This window comes from Dasypus novemcinctus, chromosome 21 (genome assembly GCF_030445035.2).
Source record: "Dasypus novemcinctus isolate mDasNov1 chromosome 21, mDasNov1.1.hap2, whole genome shotgun sequence".
NCBI classification, from domain to species: domain Eukaryota; kingdom Metazoa; phylum Chordata; class Mammalia; order Cingulata; family Dasypodidae; genus Dasypus; species Dasypus novemcinctus.
This window is the reverse complement of record NC_080693.1, coordinates 28,158,526-28,176,078: the sequence shown is the minus strand read 5'-3', so window position 1 is coordinate 28,176,078 and position 17,553 is coordinate 28,158,526. Positions and strand designations below refer to the sequence as shown.

The window sequence follows — 17,553 nt, the reverse complement described above, 5'->3', positions numbered from 1 at the left end:
GTGGGCAGGGTTGGGTGGAGGGCATTGAGCAGGTGCTGGGGAGGCCTGCTGCCATAACCCCACTCCCGGCTCTGGAGCTTCGCGCAAACCCCCTCCGGGTCCTCGCGGGCCTCGGCGGCCCAGCGACTCCGGCTGGACTGCGCCCCCGTCGGGCGGGAGGGGCGCTGCGGCCCGCCCCCCACCCCTCCCGGGCAGCACGTGCGGGGTGGGGCTGGGGCCGGAGCGCGGAGCCGATTGGGCGCGGGGCTGGTGGGCGGGGCGGGGCGCAGCTGTCAGAGCTGCCGCGGCGACAGCGGCGCAGCGGGCTGAGCGGTGGCGGCGCCGCAGCCTGGGCCGGAGCGCAGGAGCCGACGGGGCCCGGCCGGTATGGTGCAGCGGCGGCTCCGCGGCTCACGCGCGCCCTGAGCGGGCCCGACCTGGGGCCCGGGCCCCCCGCGCCCCCCGCCGCCCCGATCCCGGCCGGCATGATGTGCCTGGAATGCGCCTCGGTGGCGGCGGGCGGCGCGGAGGAGGAGGAGGCGGACGCGGAGCGGCGGCGCCGGCGCCGGGGGGCGCAACGAGGGGTTGGTGGAGGCGGCTGCTGCGGGGCGCAGGGCGCGGGCGGCGCTGGAGTCACGACCGCTGACGACGAGGTGCAGACGTTGTCCGGCAGCGTGAGGAGGGCCCCACCCGGGCACCCCGGCACCCCCGGCTGTGCTGCTGCTGCTAAGGGCCCCGGCGCGCAGCAGCCCAAACCGGCCAGCTTGGGCCGCGGGCGGGGGGCAGCCGCCGCCATCCTCAGCTTGGGCAACGTGCTCAACTACCTGGACAGGTACACCGTGGCAGGTGAGCGAGTGCCCCACCCAACCCGAGGGGCAGGACCCCCGATTCGAGGTACCCCGGGGAGCCTTTGGTCCCAGGCCTCCTATATCCAAGCCCTACGTGGGGTCCCTAAGGGACCATCTGCTCGGGCACCAACTGGGGAGCTGATGCTCCCGTACTCCATATGTCCAAGCCAGAGACCCCCCCCCCCCCCACCAGCCCTTAGGGTCAGGGACTGGGGGACCCCCACCCGCGGAGGAACCCAGCCCTTGACGTCCCATCCGTTGTCCTCTTCGGCAGAGTCTCCTCTGCGTCTCGCTGTGTTCTTGCTTCCACACCCCCTCCCACCCCAGCCTCAGGTTCCCGGGCCTCTTCTCCCCTCCCCCAGTCCGGGCCGTCTGTCGGTCGGTGGCCGAGCAGTTCCTTCCTTTCTCGGCCGCCTCCAACCCCCGGCGTGCGTGCGACGAGTACGCGCGCCCCTTGCGGGTGTGCGCCAGGGAGACCGAGTGTGTGCGCGCGTGGCAGCGCGGATCTGTGTGTGAGCGTGTGAGCGCGTGGCTGACAAAGGCTCCCGGCTGCGGGGAGCCGAGGGAGGGGCGGGGCGGGTCCGCGGCGCCTGGGGACCCAGGATGCGGTTTGCAGCTGGCCCTGGCTAGAGGCCTGAAGACGCCTCCCCCCTGCTCCATGGAGCTCAGGGCCTGGGGCAAGGCGCAGGCCACTGGGACTAGAGAGGGGCGACTTCATCCTCTCTGAGCATCTCTGGGAACCAGCCTTGGGGATGGGGCCGGGGTGGACAGAACAACCGGGTTCTAGCCCTAGATTTGACCATAATATGATTGGGTGCTGTGACCTTGGGCTAATCTCAGCTAGGGTGTAGGTCTGTTTCCCCGTTTGTGAGGTCGTGGATCCCTGGGCCCTTTGAGAATGGGTGGGATCTGGGATTCTGGTCTGCTCACCCTCCTCCCTCCCTTCTCAGGGATCTGGGGATAGTGACTTGCCCTAGGTTGAGCTGTCCCTGGGTAGAAATGGTGCAGCCTTGAGAGAAAAGGACTCTGGCCAGGCTGGCATAGGAGGGGGCTCCCTGTGGGAGGTGAGACATGACTGAGTACCTGGTATGCTGGCCCAGAATCTGCCTACCCTGACCTCAGTTTAGCAAAATCTGGAGCTACCCAAAACAAAAAACAAAACAAAAAACAGCCGGAGAAATTTTGGACAGACTTTCAAGAACTTTGTGGCGACTGATAGAGGAGACTCCTGGCATAATGACCATCTGGGTGGCCAGCTCCCGCACGCCACTGGGGTTTCCTTCTCTGGGCCTCAGTCTCCCTGTCTGTCAAATGGGGTTTTGTGTCAAATGGAAGGGGAGAACTCTGCTGGGAGAGCAGAGGCTGCTGCTGCTCCCCTCTTCCCCTGGCTTCAAAGGCCCTTGGCTCTGCCCTCCACTGGGCATTGGAAGAGGACACCAGGGCCACCTGTTTCTGGTGCTCTGGGTCATCCCCAAGAGAACCTTCCTTTGGCCTGGGGAGCAGGAACACTGAGCACCACCCAGGCACAGCGGTCCCTGCTGTGCACGCATGTGTGCCGTGCTGCCTGGGAATGGAAGCTTAGGTGCCACCCTGTGGGGAGAAGTCAGAGGACACTGGGGACCCGCATTCAGTGCAAAATAGTCACCCATATGCTCCTGGGGAAACCAAAGCCCACGTCAGGCCCTTGTCCTAGAGGACACAGAGAGTGGATGACAAAGCTGGCATTGGCTCTCCCAGTAAGCGTCTCCCTGGGAAGAGGTTTCCCCACCCTCTCTCAGCTAGGGAATGAATGGTAGTGCTTCTGGCACCGTAACACTTTCCAACTTGTTTTTTCCGGCCCCAGATCACCCCCTCTGACGGGGAACTGACTCTGCCTGGGGCTGGAGGGGTAGGGGGAGTGGGATCAGGGCAGCCTGGTGCTTACCTGCCCCACCCCTACTTGGGTGCCAGAGTCAGAACGTCCGAATGGGGGAACAAGATAGGAACTTTCCTGCAAATTGGTAAGGGGGCGGGCAGCGGGGGCTAAGAGGGGAGGGGGGCAATAGGAAACCCCTGTGCAAACAGCCGCCTGGGCGTACATCCCTCCCTGTCCCAGCCCCGCCCCCAACACACAACAGGCACACATTTCCTCTCCGGATAAGCCTGGCTCCATCTCTCTCTCTTTATGGTAGACTCCTCCCCGCCCCCCCCCCCCCCCAAGGTCAGTTTTTAGGAATGTTTACTGTCTCTGTGACAACCACTATGGCTTGATGTGTCTGGGGGGAGGGGTATGGTCCTCCCAGGCCTAAGTCCACCTTAGGACTTGCTGCTGGCTGGCCCGGAGGGGACAGAGGCGGGGGCGCTGCTTAGCCACCTTCCATGTCCCGCCCTGCCTGGCCTCTGAGACCCCCACGCCCCCAACATAGAATGGGGCAGGTCCTCACTCACCTCCCTTCAACCCATCCGTACATTTCTGTCTTCATGGTCTACACCAGCTCTGTCCCAGAAGAATAGAATACGAGCCACATATGTAATTTAAAATCTTCTAGTGGCCACATTAAGAAGGTAAAAAGAAACAAGTGAAGTTCATTCCTTTTTTAAAAACTCCATATATCCTTTGTATTTTCATTTCAACATAAAACCCGTAGGAAAATTATTACAGGGCTATTTTGCCTTCTTTTTCCTACTGAGTCCTCAAAATCCAGTGTGTTTTACATGTCCAGCACACGCCAGTTGGGACTGGCGCGTTTCAGGGACTCAGTGGCCAGGGCCACCCTCGTGGACAGCACAGGCCTGTAGTCTTTGATGCCAGAGCTCGAGTCCAGGCTGAAGAACTTACCAGCTGTGTGACCTTGGGGACATCACTGGAGCCTTCTGTGCAAGAATTTCCTCCTCTCCACCTCCCAGGTGGTGTGGGATAAATGAGAATGCGTCCCAAGCACCTGGTACGAGGCCAGGCTCCTAGGAGAGCCAGCTGCCTTCTCTGCCATGCCTCGTTCAAGCTGCGCCCCTGGCCCTTTCCCTCTGTCCCGGACCCCCTGTTCAGAAGCCCTTTGCAGGGCTGTCTCCATCTGGGAACTCAGGAGCCTCTGCCTCTGCCCAAGCATTTTTAGGGCTAATTAAGGCCTCTCCTCCTCCCCTGAGAAGCCCCTGAGGGCGGTAGTCTGAAAACCAGGTGAGGTGAGGAAGGCCAGGCTCCCAGGACTTTTTTCCTGCGCATTCCTTGGGTTGGATGAAATTGAGGTAGCCCAGAAACCTCGTCTGAACCCTTCCCTCCTTGTGCAGTTAGGGACACTGACAGGCCGGGCAGAGTGGGACCAGACACCCGTCCCCCCTCCTCTCTGGGCAGCAATCTCTCCAGCTGCAGGAGCCTCGGGTGGAGGTGGTGGCAGGTCCTTCTTCCCATTCCTGCCCCCCCCCTTCTGGCCTGGAAACACGGAGGCTCTGCTGGCCAGAGCGGAAGCCTTTCTGGGCAGATGAATATCAGCTCAAGGTAGCCAAGGCCGTTTGAGCTCCCCTAGGACACGGGGCTCCCGCTTGCACCTCCCAGCCTGGCAGCCACTCTGCATTTTGAGTCCACTCGCTAGTGGCTGCTGGGTCAGGCGCAGGGGCAGCCTCTGAGACGAGGGTCCTGGGCCCCCCTCTTCCCAGCTCCCGGGGCCAAGCCGCCTCTGCGCCTGGGCTTCTGTTCTTCCATCTGCAAAATGGAAGCAGAGCTTGGGGGAGTAGGTGGCAGCATTTTGCTCAGCAAAGGGAGAGCTTCCTGGGACCCTGTCCATGTTGAGAACCGAGATCGTTCCCCAACTTCGCCTCTCTGGCGCATCTGTTCCCTTCCTGAGACCCGTTTTCCTTCCATCTGATCTAGTCCGTGGCTGTTAGGGCACTTGGAGTTGGTGGGGAGGGGGCTGGTGAGGAAAGGCAGAGCCCGGCCCTGGGGGAGTCCTTTTCTGCCAAAGAAGCTGAGACTGGTATCCATGGCAACCCCTCACTAACACAAACCTGGAAGAAGAGAGGAGCCCAGGGACCCAGCTGGGAACACAGGCCTGGCAGGGCTTGGGGGCTTCCCCAAACAGCCGAGCTGGGTGCAGAGGGAGAGAGTTGCCAGCCCCGGCGGTGCCAGGCTGGGGCTCACTTTCCTCTTGCCTCTTTTTTATCTGGCAGGGTGAGCCTGTCCAGAGTTAACAGGGGAAACTGAGGCCCAGGGCCATGTGCGGGGTCCCTGGGTGGGTGGGGCCTGTAGTTCTAAGAATGAGGGTAGGTGACACCCCCCTGCCCTGCCCCCTCGGGTGTCCCTACCCTGGCCGGGCCATGTCCTCACTGTAGGGAGACTTCCTGCTGAAGAGTGAGGGGCGGGCGTCCCAGGCTGCATTCCAGAGCCGTGTGTCAGCACCTGGCAGGGTCAGCCTGCAGGTGAGCCACTGAGCTGGCCTGGAATGCCAGGGTCCCGGTGACTAACCACAGCTGCCCATTTTCTTGTGCCTTCTTCCTCCTCTGGCACCTTCTACTGGCCCTGCCGGCCCCTCTGCTGTGCTATTGACCTGTCAGAGGAAGTGCCTTGAAACTCACCACCTTAGCCTGGGGCCCAGGGCCAGTTACCTCCCTAGGCCGCACCTCAGTTTCCCATTTTGTGAATGGGGCAGAGTGAGGCCGTCCCATCAGAGCTGCTGAGACAGGGGGAGCTCCTGATCCCTTCCTTGCCCAGACAGGAAGTGGCTCTTGTTTCTGCCTGGGCATAGGGCCTGAAATCCTGAGTGTAGTGAGGGAGGCAAAGAGAAGACTGACGTGACTCCCAGACTCCCAGGCCTGGGTTCCCTGTTGGGCCCTCAAGGTCTCCTGGGCTGAGCTTCTTGTTCCTGGCTTTGCCAGACTTGCCCTGTGGCCTGAGGCAGGCTCTGACCCTCTCTGGGCCTTGAGTCCACGAGAGATGATGTTCCTTCTCCCTCACAGTGGCCAAAGGTCTAAGAGTCGGTCTCAGGAACTCTTGGCTGCTGGTCCACGGCTCTGCCTGCACCTCCCTCCCCTGGGTTAACCAGGTCTGTTCCCCAGGAGCTGCAGGAGCTAGCCTCAGTTTCCCTAGCAGTGCTCGTCAGTGCCTCTGCCCTCCTTCCAGAAAGACTTCCCCAGCTCCCTGGGCTGAGCCAGGTGCCTAACTCCTGGCTTTCAATCAAACCGTTCTGCACCCAACACAGTACCTAGCCCTGTGTAGGGCAACCAGCTCCCTCCTAGCCTCCGAGCGGCCGAGCCTGGTGGTCTCAGTGGCCCTGGCGTGTGTGGGGAGCTGGCGTGGGCTCGGGCCTCGTGGCCCGATGGAGTGGCGGAGCTGGGATCCACCCATGCGTGTGACCTGCAGGGGGCTGGTAGTTTGGCCGGTCCCTGCCCATCCCCGTGCTGAGGCTGAGGCTTCGCTGGTGGCGGCTGGGGCTGCCCTTTTGTCCTGACCGGGACACACAATGAACCGCGGGGCCTTGCGTCTCCAGGAAGGAAATGGGAGGAAGTGGTCAGCGGCGGTCCCTGTCTGCCCGGCCTCGGGCCTGACAATGGGGTCTCCCTGCCCCCACCCCCAAGCTGGGCAGAGCGGCTTCCGCACACGCAGGGGGCACCGAGGCCGCTCTGCAGCTGCGGCGCTCGCGGTAGAGGGCTGGGCCCAGGGTACACAGCGAGGAGGTGTGAGCAGGGTGCTGGCTGTGGGGGTCTGTGCTGGGCATGGGCCTCTCCTGCTGGCTGGGGGGTCTTGGGGGAGACAGAGCTGAGGGCGGTGGCATCTATATCAGAGCAAGAAATAAGCGAGAGAGACGCACTGGCCAGAGCTCGGAGGCTCAGGACAGAATCCTGTCCTCCCAGCACCCCCTAAGTTCTCTGCTCTAGTGGAGACCCAGCGAGGGTCTCCCCCCGTCCACCCCCACCCCCCAACCGATAACCCGATGAGATCTTTGCGGTCCGTGACCCGCCAGGTGCGGGTTTGCCGAATGGAGTCCCAGGAGCCAAGGAACATGATTAGGCTTTGTAAACTGTAAAGGGCTGTGCCTGGAGAGGGGTGGTGGTACTTGGTCACACAACCGTTAATAGCATCCATGTGAGGGCGGCTGGTGTGTGTGTTGAGAGGGGGCGGGTTGCCGCCTCTTTGAGGGGTTGCCAGGGTGCAGGTGGGGCCCACGGCCGGGCCTTGGGCTTGGGGTCAGCCTGGCCTAGCTCCGGCCTGGCCGGGCAGCCTCTGGCCCCGTCGCCTTTCTGAATCTGTTTTCGGTCTGAGAAGTGTTCTCCCAGGGCTACGCGGGGACGCACGGGCACGAGGCTGAGGCCACTGGCTTGAGAGTCGCCCTTCTGAGGTCGCTTATCTCTTCCCGCCTCTACGGCCCTGCCTTATCCTCTGTTTGTGGCCACCCCAGCCACACCCTCTGTGGTAGGAGAAGGGTGAGGCCACCTTGTCCCTAGTCCCGGCGATCTTGGGAGTCCCTGGGCCAGCACAGGGCTGTGGGAGCTGAGCCGGGCGAGGAGTGGCTGTGCAAAGTCCCCAAATTGCTAAGGCAGCGCCTGGTTCCAGGAAAGCTGCCCCAAATGATAGACTATGACCGCAGGACAGAGGCCGGGCTGCGCGTCCCCGCCCACTCCGGGCTCAGGGTGGGCGGCAGGCAGGGCTCCTGGGGAGGGAGGGGCAGTGTCTTCAGCTGCAGTGCCCCGTGCGGGGGGGAGCTCAGGGTCCAGGGGCTCTGGGGAGGGCGTGGGGTCTCTCTGAGCGGCTGAGGCCCTGGGCCGGGGGACCCATCCTCGGGCTCCCTGCAGAGAGGACCATGAGGCTGTCTTGATCGGAATGACCCAGATTTGTGGAGTGGCAGGAAGAGGGTTGGCACTTATAGAACAAACTCAGTGGGGCTCAGCGAAGATGGATTGTGACCCTAGGCCGCTCCTTAGATGGGCACCCTGCGGCTGAGAGGAGGAGCCAGAGGCTCCGGGAGGTCCCCTGGCTTGTCCCTGAAGGACAGGGGCAGGAGCTCGGGGAGCTCAGAGGCGGGAGGGGGTTTGAGAACCAGAGGCCCCGGCTGGGGCGCGGCCTTGGCCCTGTCCCCTCAGGCGGGTGGGGGTGCCTCAGGGCCAGGCTGTGGTCTCCAGCCTTAGCCATCCAGAGCCGGGTCAGCAGAGCCAGGCCCCCGGGCCCCTGTAATTACCGGGGAGGGAGCTGCGGCCGAGCCAGCCTCGGAGAAGGGGTGAGGCTCCCGGAGCGAGCCAGCCCTGGGGCCTCCAGAGGAGGGCCGGGGTCCCCTGGAGGGGGCCTGGCCGATGGCAGGCACAGTCTGTCCCTTTGGACGCCCAGACCTTGTCTTTCCAGCATGTTTCTATTCTGGAGAAAAGAAACTGGGGTGGAATTTCTCCATTGTTCTGTGGTTAATGATCAGCAGTAATATTTACCTAGTGCCTGCTATGCGTGTTCTAAGCGCTTTACATGGGTTAACCCATTTAAGACTCGCAACAGCCATATGTACAGGCCTTAAAATTAAGTCATTATACAGAGGAGGAAACTGGCACAGAGAGGTTAATTAGCTTGCCTAAGGTCACACAGCGGGAAGGTGGAGAAACCAGGATTTGAACCCAGATGGTCTGGCTCTGGAGCCCATGCTCTTGGGAACTCAGCTAAGTTGCCTCCTGTTCTGAATGAACACGGGGCGATGAAGGCTGGGTGAACTCAGGTGCCGAGTGGCCTGTCCCAGCTAAGTAGGCAGGAAGCGGCTCAGAGTCATCTGTTCAGGCCCTGCCCCCGGGGCTGGTCTGAGAGGAGGGTTTCACCCGGCACCTTGGCCTTTGCAAGGCCTCCGTGATGCCAGCCGGCTGGGTCTGCCTGGGGAGGGGGAGGGCTACCCAGGGGCCGGCAGAGCTGGGCCAGCACCACGAGCCCCTGACCAGCCAGCTGGGGTCTCAGCACCAAACTCCACCCGGCACCCCTTCAGCAGAGCCGCAGATGAGCGGGTCGAGGGGCGCCCTGCCTAAGGGCCTCGGACCCGGGCGCTGGAGGACGAGGCTGGCCTGAACGCGTAGAGGCGGACAGCCCGAGGAGGGGCTGTGGCTGCAGGAACAACGCAGGGGCCCGCAGGCTGCCGTGCAACGTCAGGGGCCTCCGGCGAGGCTGCGCAGTGGTTTCCAGTCCCACCCGGGCCGTGCGTTCAAACAGGAGGTTCGGGGGTCCCACCTCCCGGGAGGTTTGGGGATGGACCCGGGAAGCTTTATTTTAGCAAGCATGTTTCCTCAAGGCGACTGGGCTGTCAGGCAGCTTTGGGGACCACTGATTTCCCCCGTCTCTCCATTTTACACAGAAAGAGACGGAGGTCCAGGGAGGGCAAAGGTCAGCTCGCGGCTTTGCCCTTTGCCTGGAGCCTAAGGGCCGTGTGCACGGGCTCCCGTGTGTAGGACAGCTCTGGACCCGACCCTGGAAGCCTCAAGTGCTAGGAAAATGGGCTTGATTTCGGTGGCAGTGGGGAGCCAGTGAGAGCTCCTGGGGATCCACATGCAGTGAGCTGATACTGGGAAAACTGGCATGTGATAAGCACTCAGTACACATTAGTTGCTGATAATAGTAACTCCATCATTGTTGTTACTTGTATTACGTGCCACCAGTGGGTGATTCTGAGGCCCAGCCTGAGGGCCAACAACCCAGGGGCCACAGCACTAGCTCCTTGAGTCCAGAAACTGTCTTGTGGTCTCCGGACCCTCATCCCAGGGCTTGGAATTTAGGAGGCGATCAGGGAGTGCGTGGGCACACAGGCCGCGCAAGGGCTGCTGGGTGGCCAGCGAGGCTGGAGGCAGGGAGCCCAGGGCGGAGGCCCGGGCGAGGATGACAGAGAATCGCTGGGGCCTGGCGACAGGCGTTCACGGGGCCGAGGGGGCGTAGCGGGGTGTCAGGGCCGGCTCCCGGTGTCTGGCCTGGGAAATGCAGTGGTGCTGCGCAGGAACCAGGGGCCAAGGGGCAGACCCGTGGAGCGGGAGTCTGGGCAGCTGGGAAAGTGAGAGGGATGGGGCAAGGTGGTGGGGCTGAGCCGCCAGGGGGTGGAAGGGCAGGGGAGGGACGGAGGTGAGGACAGGGGTGGGCAGGGGAGAGAAGTCTTCCGGCTGTGCAGGGAGGAGAGAGCAGCAGCCGCTGGCAGAGGGGACAGGCCAGGGCTTCTTTCACCACCAGCTGGGAGGGGAGTGAGCGCGTTTGCAGGAGGGAGAGGCTGCAGGTGCGGGGCCAGGGTCCCTGGGCGGCAGAGGGGCAGTGGCTTTGGATGAGAGGCCCGGCCCGGGGGCTTGCAGGTGGCTGGGTCCCTGGGCGAGGCGGTTCAGGTGCTCCGGCCGCTCCGAGGTGACTCCTGGTCTTGCGGAGGAGGACCTGTGGCTGGAGGAGATTCTGGCCGTGGCTTGTGGGGTGGCAGCCTTGGGAGGCCTGGCCCGGGGCACGGCGGGGGGGGGGGGGGCTGCATCTGGGGTGGGAGCCCCGCCCTCCGTGCCCCGGAACAGGTGGGGCCGGTGGGGTGGGGTGGGCCTGAGCTGCTGGAGGCTGGTCCTGGGCGCGAGGCCTGTCCTGGGGCCCACCAAACCTCAGCCTCCAGGAAAGAGGCTAAAAATAAGGCTGTGGTGAGGCGGGCGGGGGCGCCTGGGCCCGGGCCAGCCTGGAGCCCAGAGGAAAATCTGAGGCGACGACCGGCACAGCGGCTGTGACACACGCTTCCCGCGCCAGCGGCCCGCGGGACCCGGCCCCTCTGCGGCCGCGGCCCCTTCCAGGCCCGGAAGAGGGAAAACAAGCCCACAAAGTCTCAGGCAGTGCCCGCTCTGGGGCCTCACGGCCTGCGCAAGGCCCTGCTTCCCGGGGAGGCTCTGTCTGGCCTTCTGCCTGGGGCTCAGGCCTTGGCTCTGGGGCGTGGGGGGCTGAGGTAGAAAAGGGGTGTCGACATGCCTGGCTTCCTGCATACTCAGTCTAGACCCCATCCAGGTGGGCCCAGGCATTGCGAGGGGTTCAGACGCCTATCTGGATATGGAGAAGCGGCCCTCCCCCTCACCAGGACCTCTGTGTGGCAGAGGAAGTCAGGGGAGGCTTCCTGGAGGCAGAGGCAAAAGCTGGGTCTTGGGGTCATTGAAGGGGAGCAGGTCCGCGAGGAGGAAGCAGGAGTGTTTTGACTTGCTGTGGACACAGCGTCTTCATGGGGCCCGTTTGGACGTGGCCTCCCTCCTAGAGAGTGAGTCTGATGTTCCTGCCGAGCCACGTGCCACCTCAGCGCCAGGGACGTGGATGCCCCCTGCCCCCTCGGCCCCACCCAGCCTTTCGCCCACCCAACACCTAAATCGTGACGGTCCCCGTTCTGGGTTCTGTAGGTAACTCGCCACGGCCCCGTGCTCGCAGACCAGTGGGCTGTGTGCTGAGCCCGGGCTGGGGGAGCAGAGCGGCTCCCACAGAGGCAGTGCGGCAGAAGAACAAGCTTTGGTTTTGAACTACAGACCTGGGTTCAAATTCCACTCAGACAACTTATGTTACTTTCACTTCGTGGTTTCCTCAGATGTAAAATGAGGATGATAATCATACCAGCATAGGTGGTGCGGATCAAAAAACCATCTGAGTGCCTGGAACTTAGCAGGAACCAGTAACTAGTGGCTTGTAGTGGTCACAGTGGGCCCAAGGAGTACATATCCATGTCCCTATATGTATTCCTTATAAAACTAACTCATCCTACTGTGTGACAAGGTCCCAAAACAAGACAAGGATGAGCCTGGGGTGGATGTCAACTTGCTTACTGAGGGCTGTGGGAGGAGAGATCTGGGAAGACTTCCCAGAAGAGGAGGCATCGGACCTAGTCATAAGGACTGGAAGGAATTAGCAGGGCAGACATGGTGGTGCCAGGACAGAAGAGGAAGTGTGTGGAGTTGAAGGACCACGAGGGGGGGTGGTGTCCTGAGGAGTGAGGCTGGGCAGCAGACCCTCACTCAGGCCGGGTGAAGAGCCTGGACCTTTTCCCCGAGGCACTAGGGAGCCAGGAGCACTTTGACTAAGCAGGAGAGGGGTGTGATCAGCTCAGGACCTCAGGAGGGATGGAGGTCCCCACCAGGTCGGCGCAGGAGTGGGAGAGGGCCGTGGGGCAGGCAGGCGAGGGGGGCGGCCCGAGGTCGGGTGCAGCTGTGCCGCCCGTGGCCCAAAAGCTTTCCGGCCCCTGCGGCGGGGTGGGGGCAGCCGGGAGGGCCAGGTGGTCCTGCCAGGTGGTCTTGCCGAGCACAGGCCCCGAGCAGGGTCCTGATCTGAGCCCCGGCTTCCGCCTCGAGGCCAGGCCGAGTTATTAAGTCATGAAAGCGGAGGTGGGGGGGGTGGGGGGGGTGTGGAGAAACAAACAAATAAATAAATAAATCTTTAAGTCATTACCTTGGCCGCACTGCCCTCTCATTACGGTAATTACGGTAGATCCCCTCTGGGCGTTAACGGGGGCGCCCTGCTCCTCTTGGCCATCAGGCTGCTGGGTGGCTGGCCCGCTCCGGTCCTGCGTCCTGGGGAACGGCCCGGCATCCCAGCCCTGGTCTCGGGAGGGCCCAGGGCCGTCCCCTCCCCTCCTTCTCTGTCCCCAGCCCCCACGGCCAGACTGACCCTCCCGCAGGCTTGGAGACTCCACTTCCCTCCCTTCTGCGGTGTGACTCAGAGCATGCGGCTTAACCTTCTGTGCCTCAGTTTCCTCCTCTGTCAACTGGGGTAATAGTACCAGCCTTATGGGGCTGAGTGAGGATTGAACAAGTCAGGCATTTAAGGCTCAGTAATGCCACCAGCATCGTTTTTCATTTGTGTCATTAGAATACATATTTTTAAGTATTAGAGAAGTTGTAGGGTTTTTTACTATCTCCATTGTCACAAAGAGCCGGGGAGCCCCCGACGGCAGGGCCTGCCTCCTCTCCTCTGCCCTCTTCCTTCTCAGTGCAGAAGCCTGTGGGCAGGGGCGCGGGTTGGGGTCCCACCTCCCACTGTCCTCAGAGATAAGCCTGAGCCCGGGGGCCCCTGGGGCCGGAGGGGCAGGGGCCGGGGATGACTCAGGAGCCCAGGCTGAGGGCGCCGAGCTGGGAGGGCTCCAGGAGGCTGGCCGGCCCTCCGTACAGCCACGGCTCCGTCCGTCTGTCCGCAGCCATCTGGTGGTGGTGTCCAGTTGTTCCGGCCGCCCCCTGGATGTGGCAAATCCTAGTGGGCAAGGAGAGGGAGCCGGGCCGGCTGCCCCCCACGGGAGGAGGCCTGAAGCCTCGCCGCAGCCCTCTGCAACTGGGCACCCACATCCGAAATTTGGGGTTCCTGGTGACAGTCCAGAGGGCAGCTGGCCGAGCACGCGTGTGTGCAAGTGCTTGTGAGTGGGCGTGAGTGTTGCCTGTGAGCTCCCCTTGCCCTCTCCCCTGCCAGAGGGCGTCCCCAGCCTCTGGCAGCTGCCGGCTTGCCCACCCCTCTCTGGGCAGTGGGCTCTGCGCTCTTCCCTGAGGTCAAGGTCTGGGCCTGATCCTGAGCTCCCAGAGCCTGGTTCAGGCCGAGGTCCAGGCTGGCGGGTAGGGGGCTTAAGTGCCGCCCCCCTCCCCGGGCTCGGACCCAGGAGGAGCCTGCAGAAGCCGAGGGAAAGGGTGGGGTCCTCTCCGCAGGTGCAGGTGGGAGGCTCTGGTGGAGGCAGGATGGGAGGCTGGAGGCTCGAGGCTCCCTCGGGCGGCCGCTGGGCAGAGTGGAGGTCACAGCAGGGCTGGGGCTGCTGTAGGGGGGACAGCAGGCTGGGCCGGGATTGGGGACACCCGGAGGGGTCATGGGAGGCACCAGGCATCAGACAACACCTGTGAGCACCCTCCGCCTTCTCTCCCAGGCGTCCTTCTGGATATCCAGCAGCACTTTGGGGTCAAGGACCGAGGCGCCGGCCTGCTGCAGTCAGGTGAGCCCCCCGCCCCTTGGCCCCTCCGCAGGCCCTGGCCTCTCGGGCTCTCTTGCTGGCGGTCGGCCCCGCCAGCTCTCTCTTCTCCTGGAAAGAGCCCGGGCTTTGGATCGGAATCCCGCCATGGCCACTCACAGATGGAGCCCCTTCTCTGAGCATCTCCTTCTTTACTTGTATGACAAGGTGGATGACACCTGCCTGAGGGGCCCCGGCCCCAGAGATGGGGTTCCATCCCAAGGAAAGGGGACTCCTCGGGTCAGGAAGTGGGAATGCCAGCAGACCCCGTTTCCACAAATCCCCCCCTTCCATTGCCTTCAACCCTGGCTATCGCCTTCCATGACAAAGCAGAAAACGCCACCTGCTTGGCACACCTGGGGCCAGGAGCCTGAGAATGAGGGTCGTGGCTAGACGTGGGCTGGAGCACCCTGCCCGCTTCTCCCCTGGGCCCCCAGCCTTCCAAGCTGCCTGCTGGGAGAAGCCCGAGACCACCTGGGCTGAGCTGGGCCGGGGGTTGTGGCAGGTCGTTCAGTCGTTACCCCAGCCCGTCAGCCCAGGCCGCCCGGGGATGCTTGCTGCCTGCTCTAGGGGACCCTGCCTCCCTTGTCTTCTCCCTGCCCCCTCATGGGACCCCCATGTGGGACCTAGCCTCCTGGCTCCCTGGCCTCCCCCTCGCCGTGGCTATGCTGGCCGTCCCTCAGCAGGCCACCCCCAGGCCTGGGCAGAGCCCCAGAGCCAGAGCTGGATCCCAGCGTTGCGGGCAGGAGGCCTGGTCCTGCCCGTGTCTGGACCCCTTGCTCCCAGAGCCCCTCCCGCTGGGAGGCCCCATCAGATCTAAGATCAGAATTCCAGTCCTTCCCATCACACAAACCCCTGGCCGGGCCTGGGCTGTCCGGGGAGGGAGGGGGTGGTTGTGAGCCGGGATGGGAACCTGCCAGACCTGTCCGGGTGGCATTCCAGCCCAAGCTGTGCCAGACCTGAGAGAACAGCGCTGTGAGCTCTTAGCATGCCACAGCACTCAGCCAGCCTGTCTGCCTATCCCAGACGGGGTCTTCGGGGCTCAGAGAGAGGCCCCAGGGCTCAGCCCTGAAAAGTGAGAATTAACCGAGGCGGCACTGGGGCAAAGCCGTGTAGTCCAGCACCTCCTGAGGGTGGCCAGGTCCCTGCCCTGGCACTTGCCATCTCCATGCTGTGCGCCCAAGCCTCTCCTTGGTCCCCTGCCTCCTTCCTGGGCCTCCCCAGCTGGGCCAGAGCAAGTCAGCCCGCCCCGGGGCCTGGGACAGGTCCCTGTCCCCAGCCTCTGGGGCCCTGCCTGTGCAGCGACCAGCCCTCACAGAAGGGAAGATCAAATGCAGGCCAGAGGGGAGCGTGGGAGGGTGCAGGCTGCGGAGCGGGTGAGGGAAGGGTCCCCTCCCTCCCTGGCCTCTAAGTCCCTCGGGACCTAGCCCGAGCCTCAGCCTCCCCTGGGGGCCCGGCCTCGTTGGCGGATCTGGAGCCAGGCTCTGCTCCGCTCCCAGCGTTCTCCTCCCAAACCCCAGCCAGTGGGGCCAGGGCCAGCCCAGCCTCCCGGGGAGAGAAGGGGGGGGCGGGGGCATCTGCGCTCAGGCAAGGTGTGAGGTCAGGGCGGCCTGGTTTCTGCCGGGGTTGTGACCGGGAGTCACGCAGGGCCCACCTGTCTCCAGCAGCCCGGCCAGAGGTGGACGGCCCACCCACAGGGTTCCTCCAACGATCCCCCACGCTCCTTCCTGTCGGCTCCACTTTGCAGCCAAAGCGTCAGAGGACCAAACGGGGCGAGGGACAGCTTAGGGAGAGTGGCAGGCTGGGAATCGGCCTCCGAGCTCCGTCTTGGCGTGAGAGAGGGCCTGGAGGCATGTGGGGGACAGAGGCATCGGGGAGGCGTTCTAGGCGTCTGACGGTCCTGCTGTCCTCACCCGGGCTGCCCCCGGTCACGGTGAGAGTTCCGGGCTCCCAGAGACCCTTGGGCTCTTACCTATGGCCCCTCCCCTGCCACCAGCCCCTGGCACCGACCGCTGGGATGGCTCCCCAGAGTGTCGGCACCTGAGCCAAGGAGCCAGTCTAGCTAGGCCAGGATGTGACTGGGCAACCGGGCGAGTCACCTAATTGGCCTGAGCCCCAGACATTTGTCTGTTCCCCAAGCCCGATAAGGTCAGAGTGAGGAGGAGGGCGCCGGCCAGGTGTTGGTGCTTGCCTGGATCAAAGGGCCAGGGCTGAGGGCAGGCCTCCTGCCCATCTGCCGGCACCAGGAGCCGCTGCGCCGGGAGACAGGGTGGGGGTGGCCGAGGGATCAGCCTGGGCCTGCCCCTGCTGTGTGCACTTGGGACCAGAGCACCGGGGCTGGCTGGGGAAGAACCCGCTTCCAGGAGCCCCCGTACCGCGGTAGCCAGCCTGCCGACCTGCCAGCTCTGGGCTGGCCCTGAGCAGCCTGCAGGAGCCACAGCTCAGCGTCTCCAAAAGCCATAGCAAGATTACAGCTCATGGGTCCTGCTGTTTGGGGACATCAGGAGCCCCCATAGGCCACACCAAAACGGGTAGCTGCCGCTACCCTGCTCTTCCCCAGGCCCCATGCAGGGTTCCACTGCAGACTTAGTTCCTGCCCTCAAGTAGATTCTCTCTACTGATGAGAACACAGAAGTTACCATCCAATCTTCACCCAGGCACAGGGGGACTGTGGGAGCCTAGGGGGACGGTGGTAAGGGTGCACCTAGCTCTGGGTGGTAGCAAGTTGAGAAGGCTTCCCCAAGGAGGGGACATTTGATTGGGGCTTTGAAGAATGAGTTAGAGTTTGCCCAGGGGAAAGGACTTCAGTCCGTTTGTCAGATTGAACAGATGTGAGAAGCTTCCTGTCCCCTTCAAACTGCTGGAGAAGCTGGATATAATATCCCGAGAAAACATATTGAAAGCATATAGTTAAGCTCAAATGCTAAGCTAGCAGGGAAATTTCCAGTTGCCAGAAATGAAGAGTTGAACTCAAAAATTGGAGTAGAAGCTGGAATTGAAGCCGAATGATGCAGAGTTTGTGGACCAGACATATGTCTTAGAAGCTTGTTAAACTATTTTAATATAGCCATTTTTATCATGAAAATCTTAAACATGCGTAAAAAATAAAAAGTACAACAGACCCCCACCTGCCCATCCCCCAGATTCACCAAAGTATCACCAGACTGGCCCAGGTTCCAGGCTCAGGGTTTCTTCACTCTGAGGATGGGGCAGTGCAGGCTTGGGTTCTAGTGTCACGTGGATGACTCGCTTTCCACCAGCCCCCAGGGCAAGCTCCCTGGCTCCCAGCTGTGCCCCTGGGCTGGTGGGCAGTTTTCCGGCGTGTTCCCTCTCTGGGATGCCTGTCTCCTTCCTGGGTCTCCCGCTTAGTTCCAGCCCCTGCAGGATGCCTCTGTGCATGGACACAGATGATAGTTCCATGGAAGACAAACCCAAATTCAAAAAATTTTTTTAAAAGACTTATTTATCCCCCTCCCCCACTGTTGTCTGCTCTCTGTGTCCATTCACTGTGTGTTCTTCTCTGTCTGCTCCTATTCTTGTCAGTGGCACCGGGAACCTGTCTCTTTTTGTTGTGTCATCTTGCTACATCAGCTCTCCGTGTGTGGCACCACTCCTGGGCGGCCTGTGATTTCGCGTGGGGCAGCTCTCCTTGCGCAGGGGCCACTCCTTGCAGGGGGGGACACTCTTAGGCGGGGGCACCTCTGGTGGCACAGCACTCCTTGTGCACAGCACTCCTTGCGCACAGCAGCACTGCACGTGGGCCAGCTCACCACACAGGCAAGGAGGCCCTGGGTATCCATCTCTTGGACCTCCTATATGGTAGGCGGACGCTCTATCTGTTG

General features: G+C 62.8%; 1 protein-coding gene across 2 annotated transcripts in view; it reads left to right on the top strand.

Moving 5' to 3' along the window:
• Window positions 1–302: 302 nt before the first annotated feature.
• Window positions 303–17,553, top strand: part of SPNS2 (SPNS lysolipid transporter 2, sphingosine-1-phosphate) — a 35,222-nt gene continuing 17,971 nt past the window's right edge. Inside the window, exons 1-2 of one of the 2 annotated variants that reach the window (XR_009182366.1) lie at window positions 303–825; window positions 13,631–13,696. Coding sequence is in view for 1 of the 2 variants with exons in the window: in XM_058283743.2 (XP_058139726.1) it covers window positions 465–825; window positions 13,631–13,696 (427 nt within the window). In the remaining variant the exon portion in view is untranslated. The remainder of the gene's footprint in view (window positions 826–13,630; window positions 13,697–17,553) is intronic. The other variant, XM_058283743.2, reaches the window with a different exon arrangement.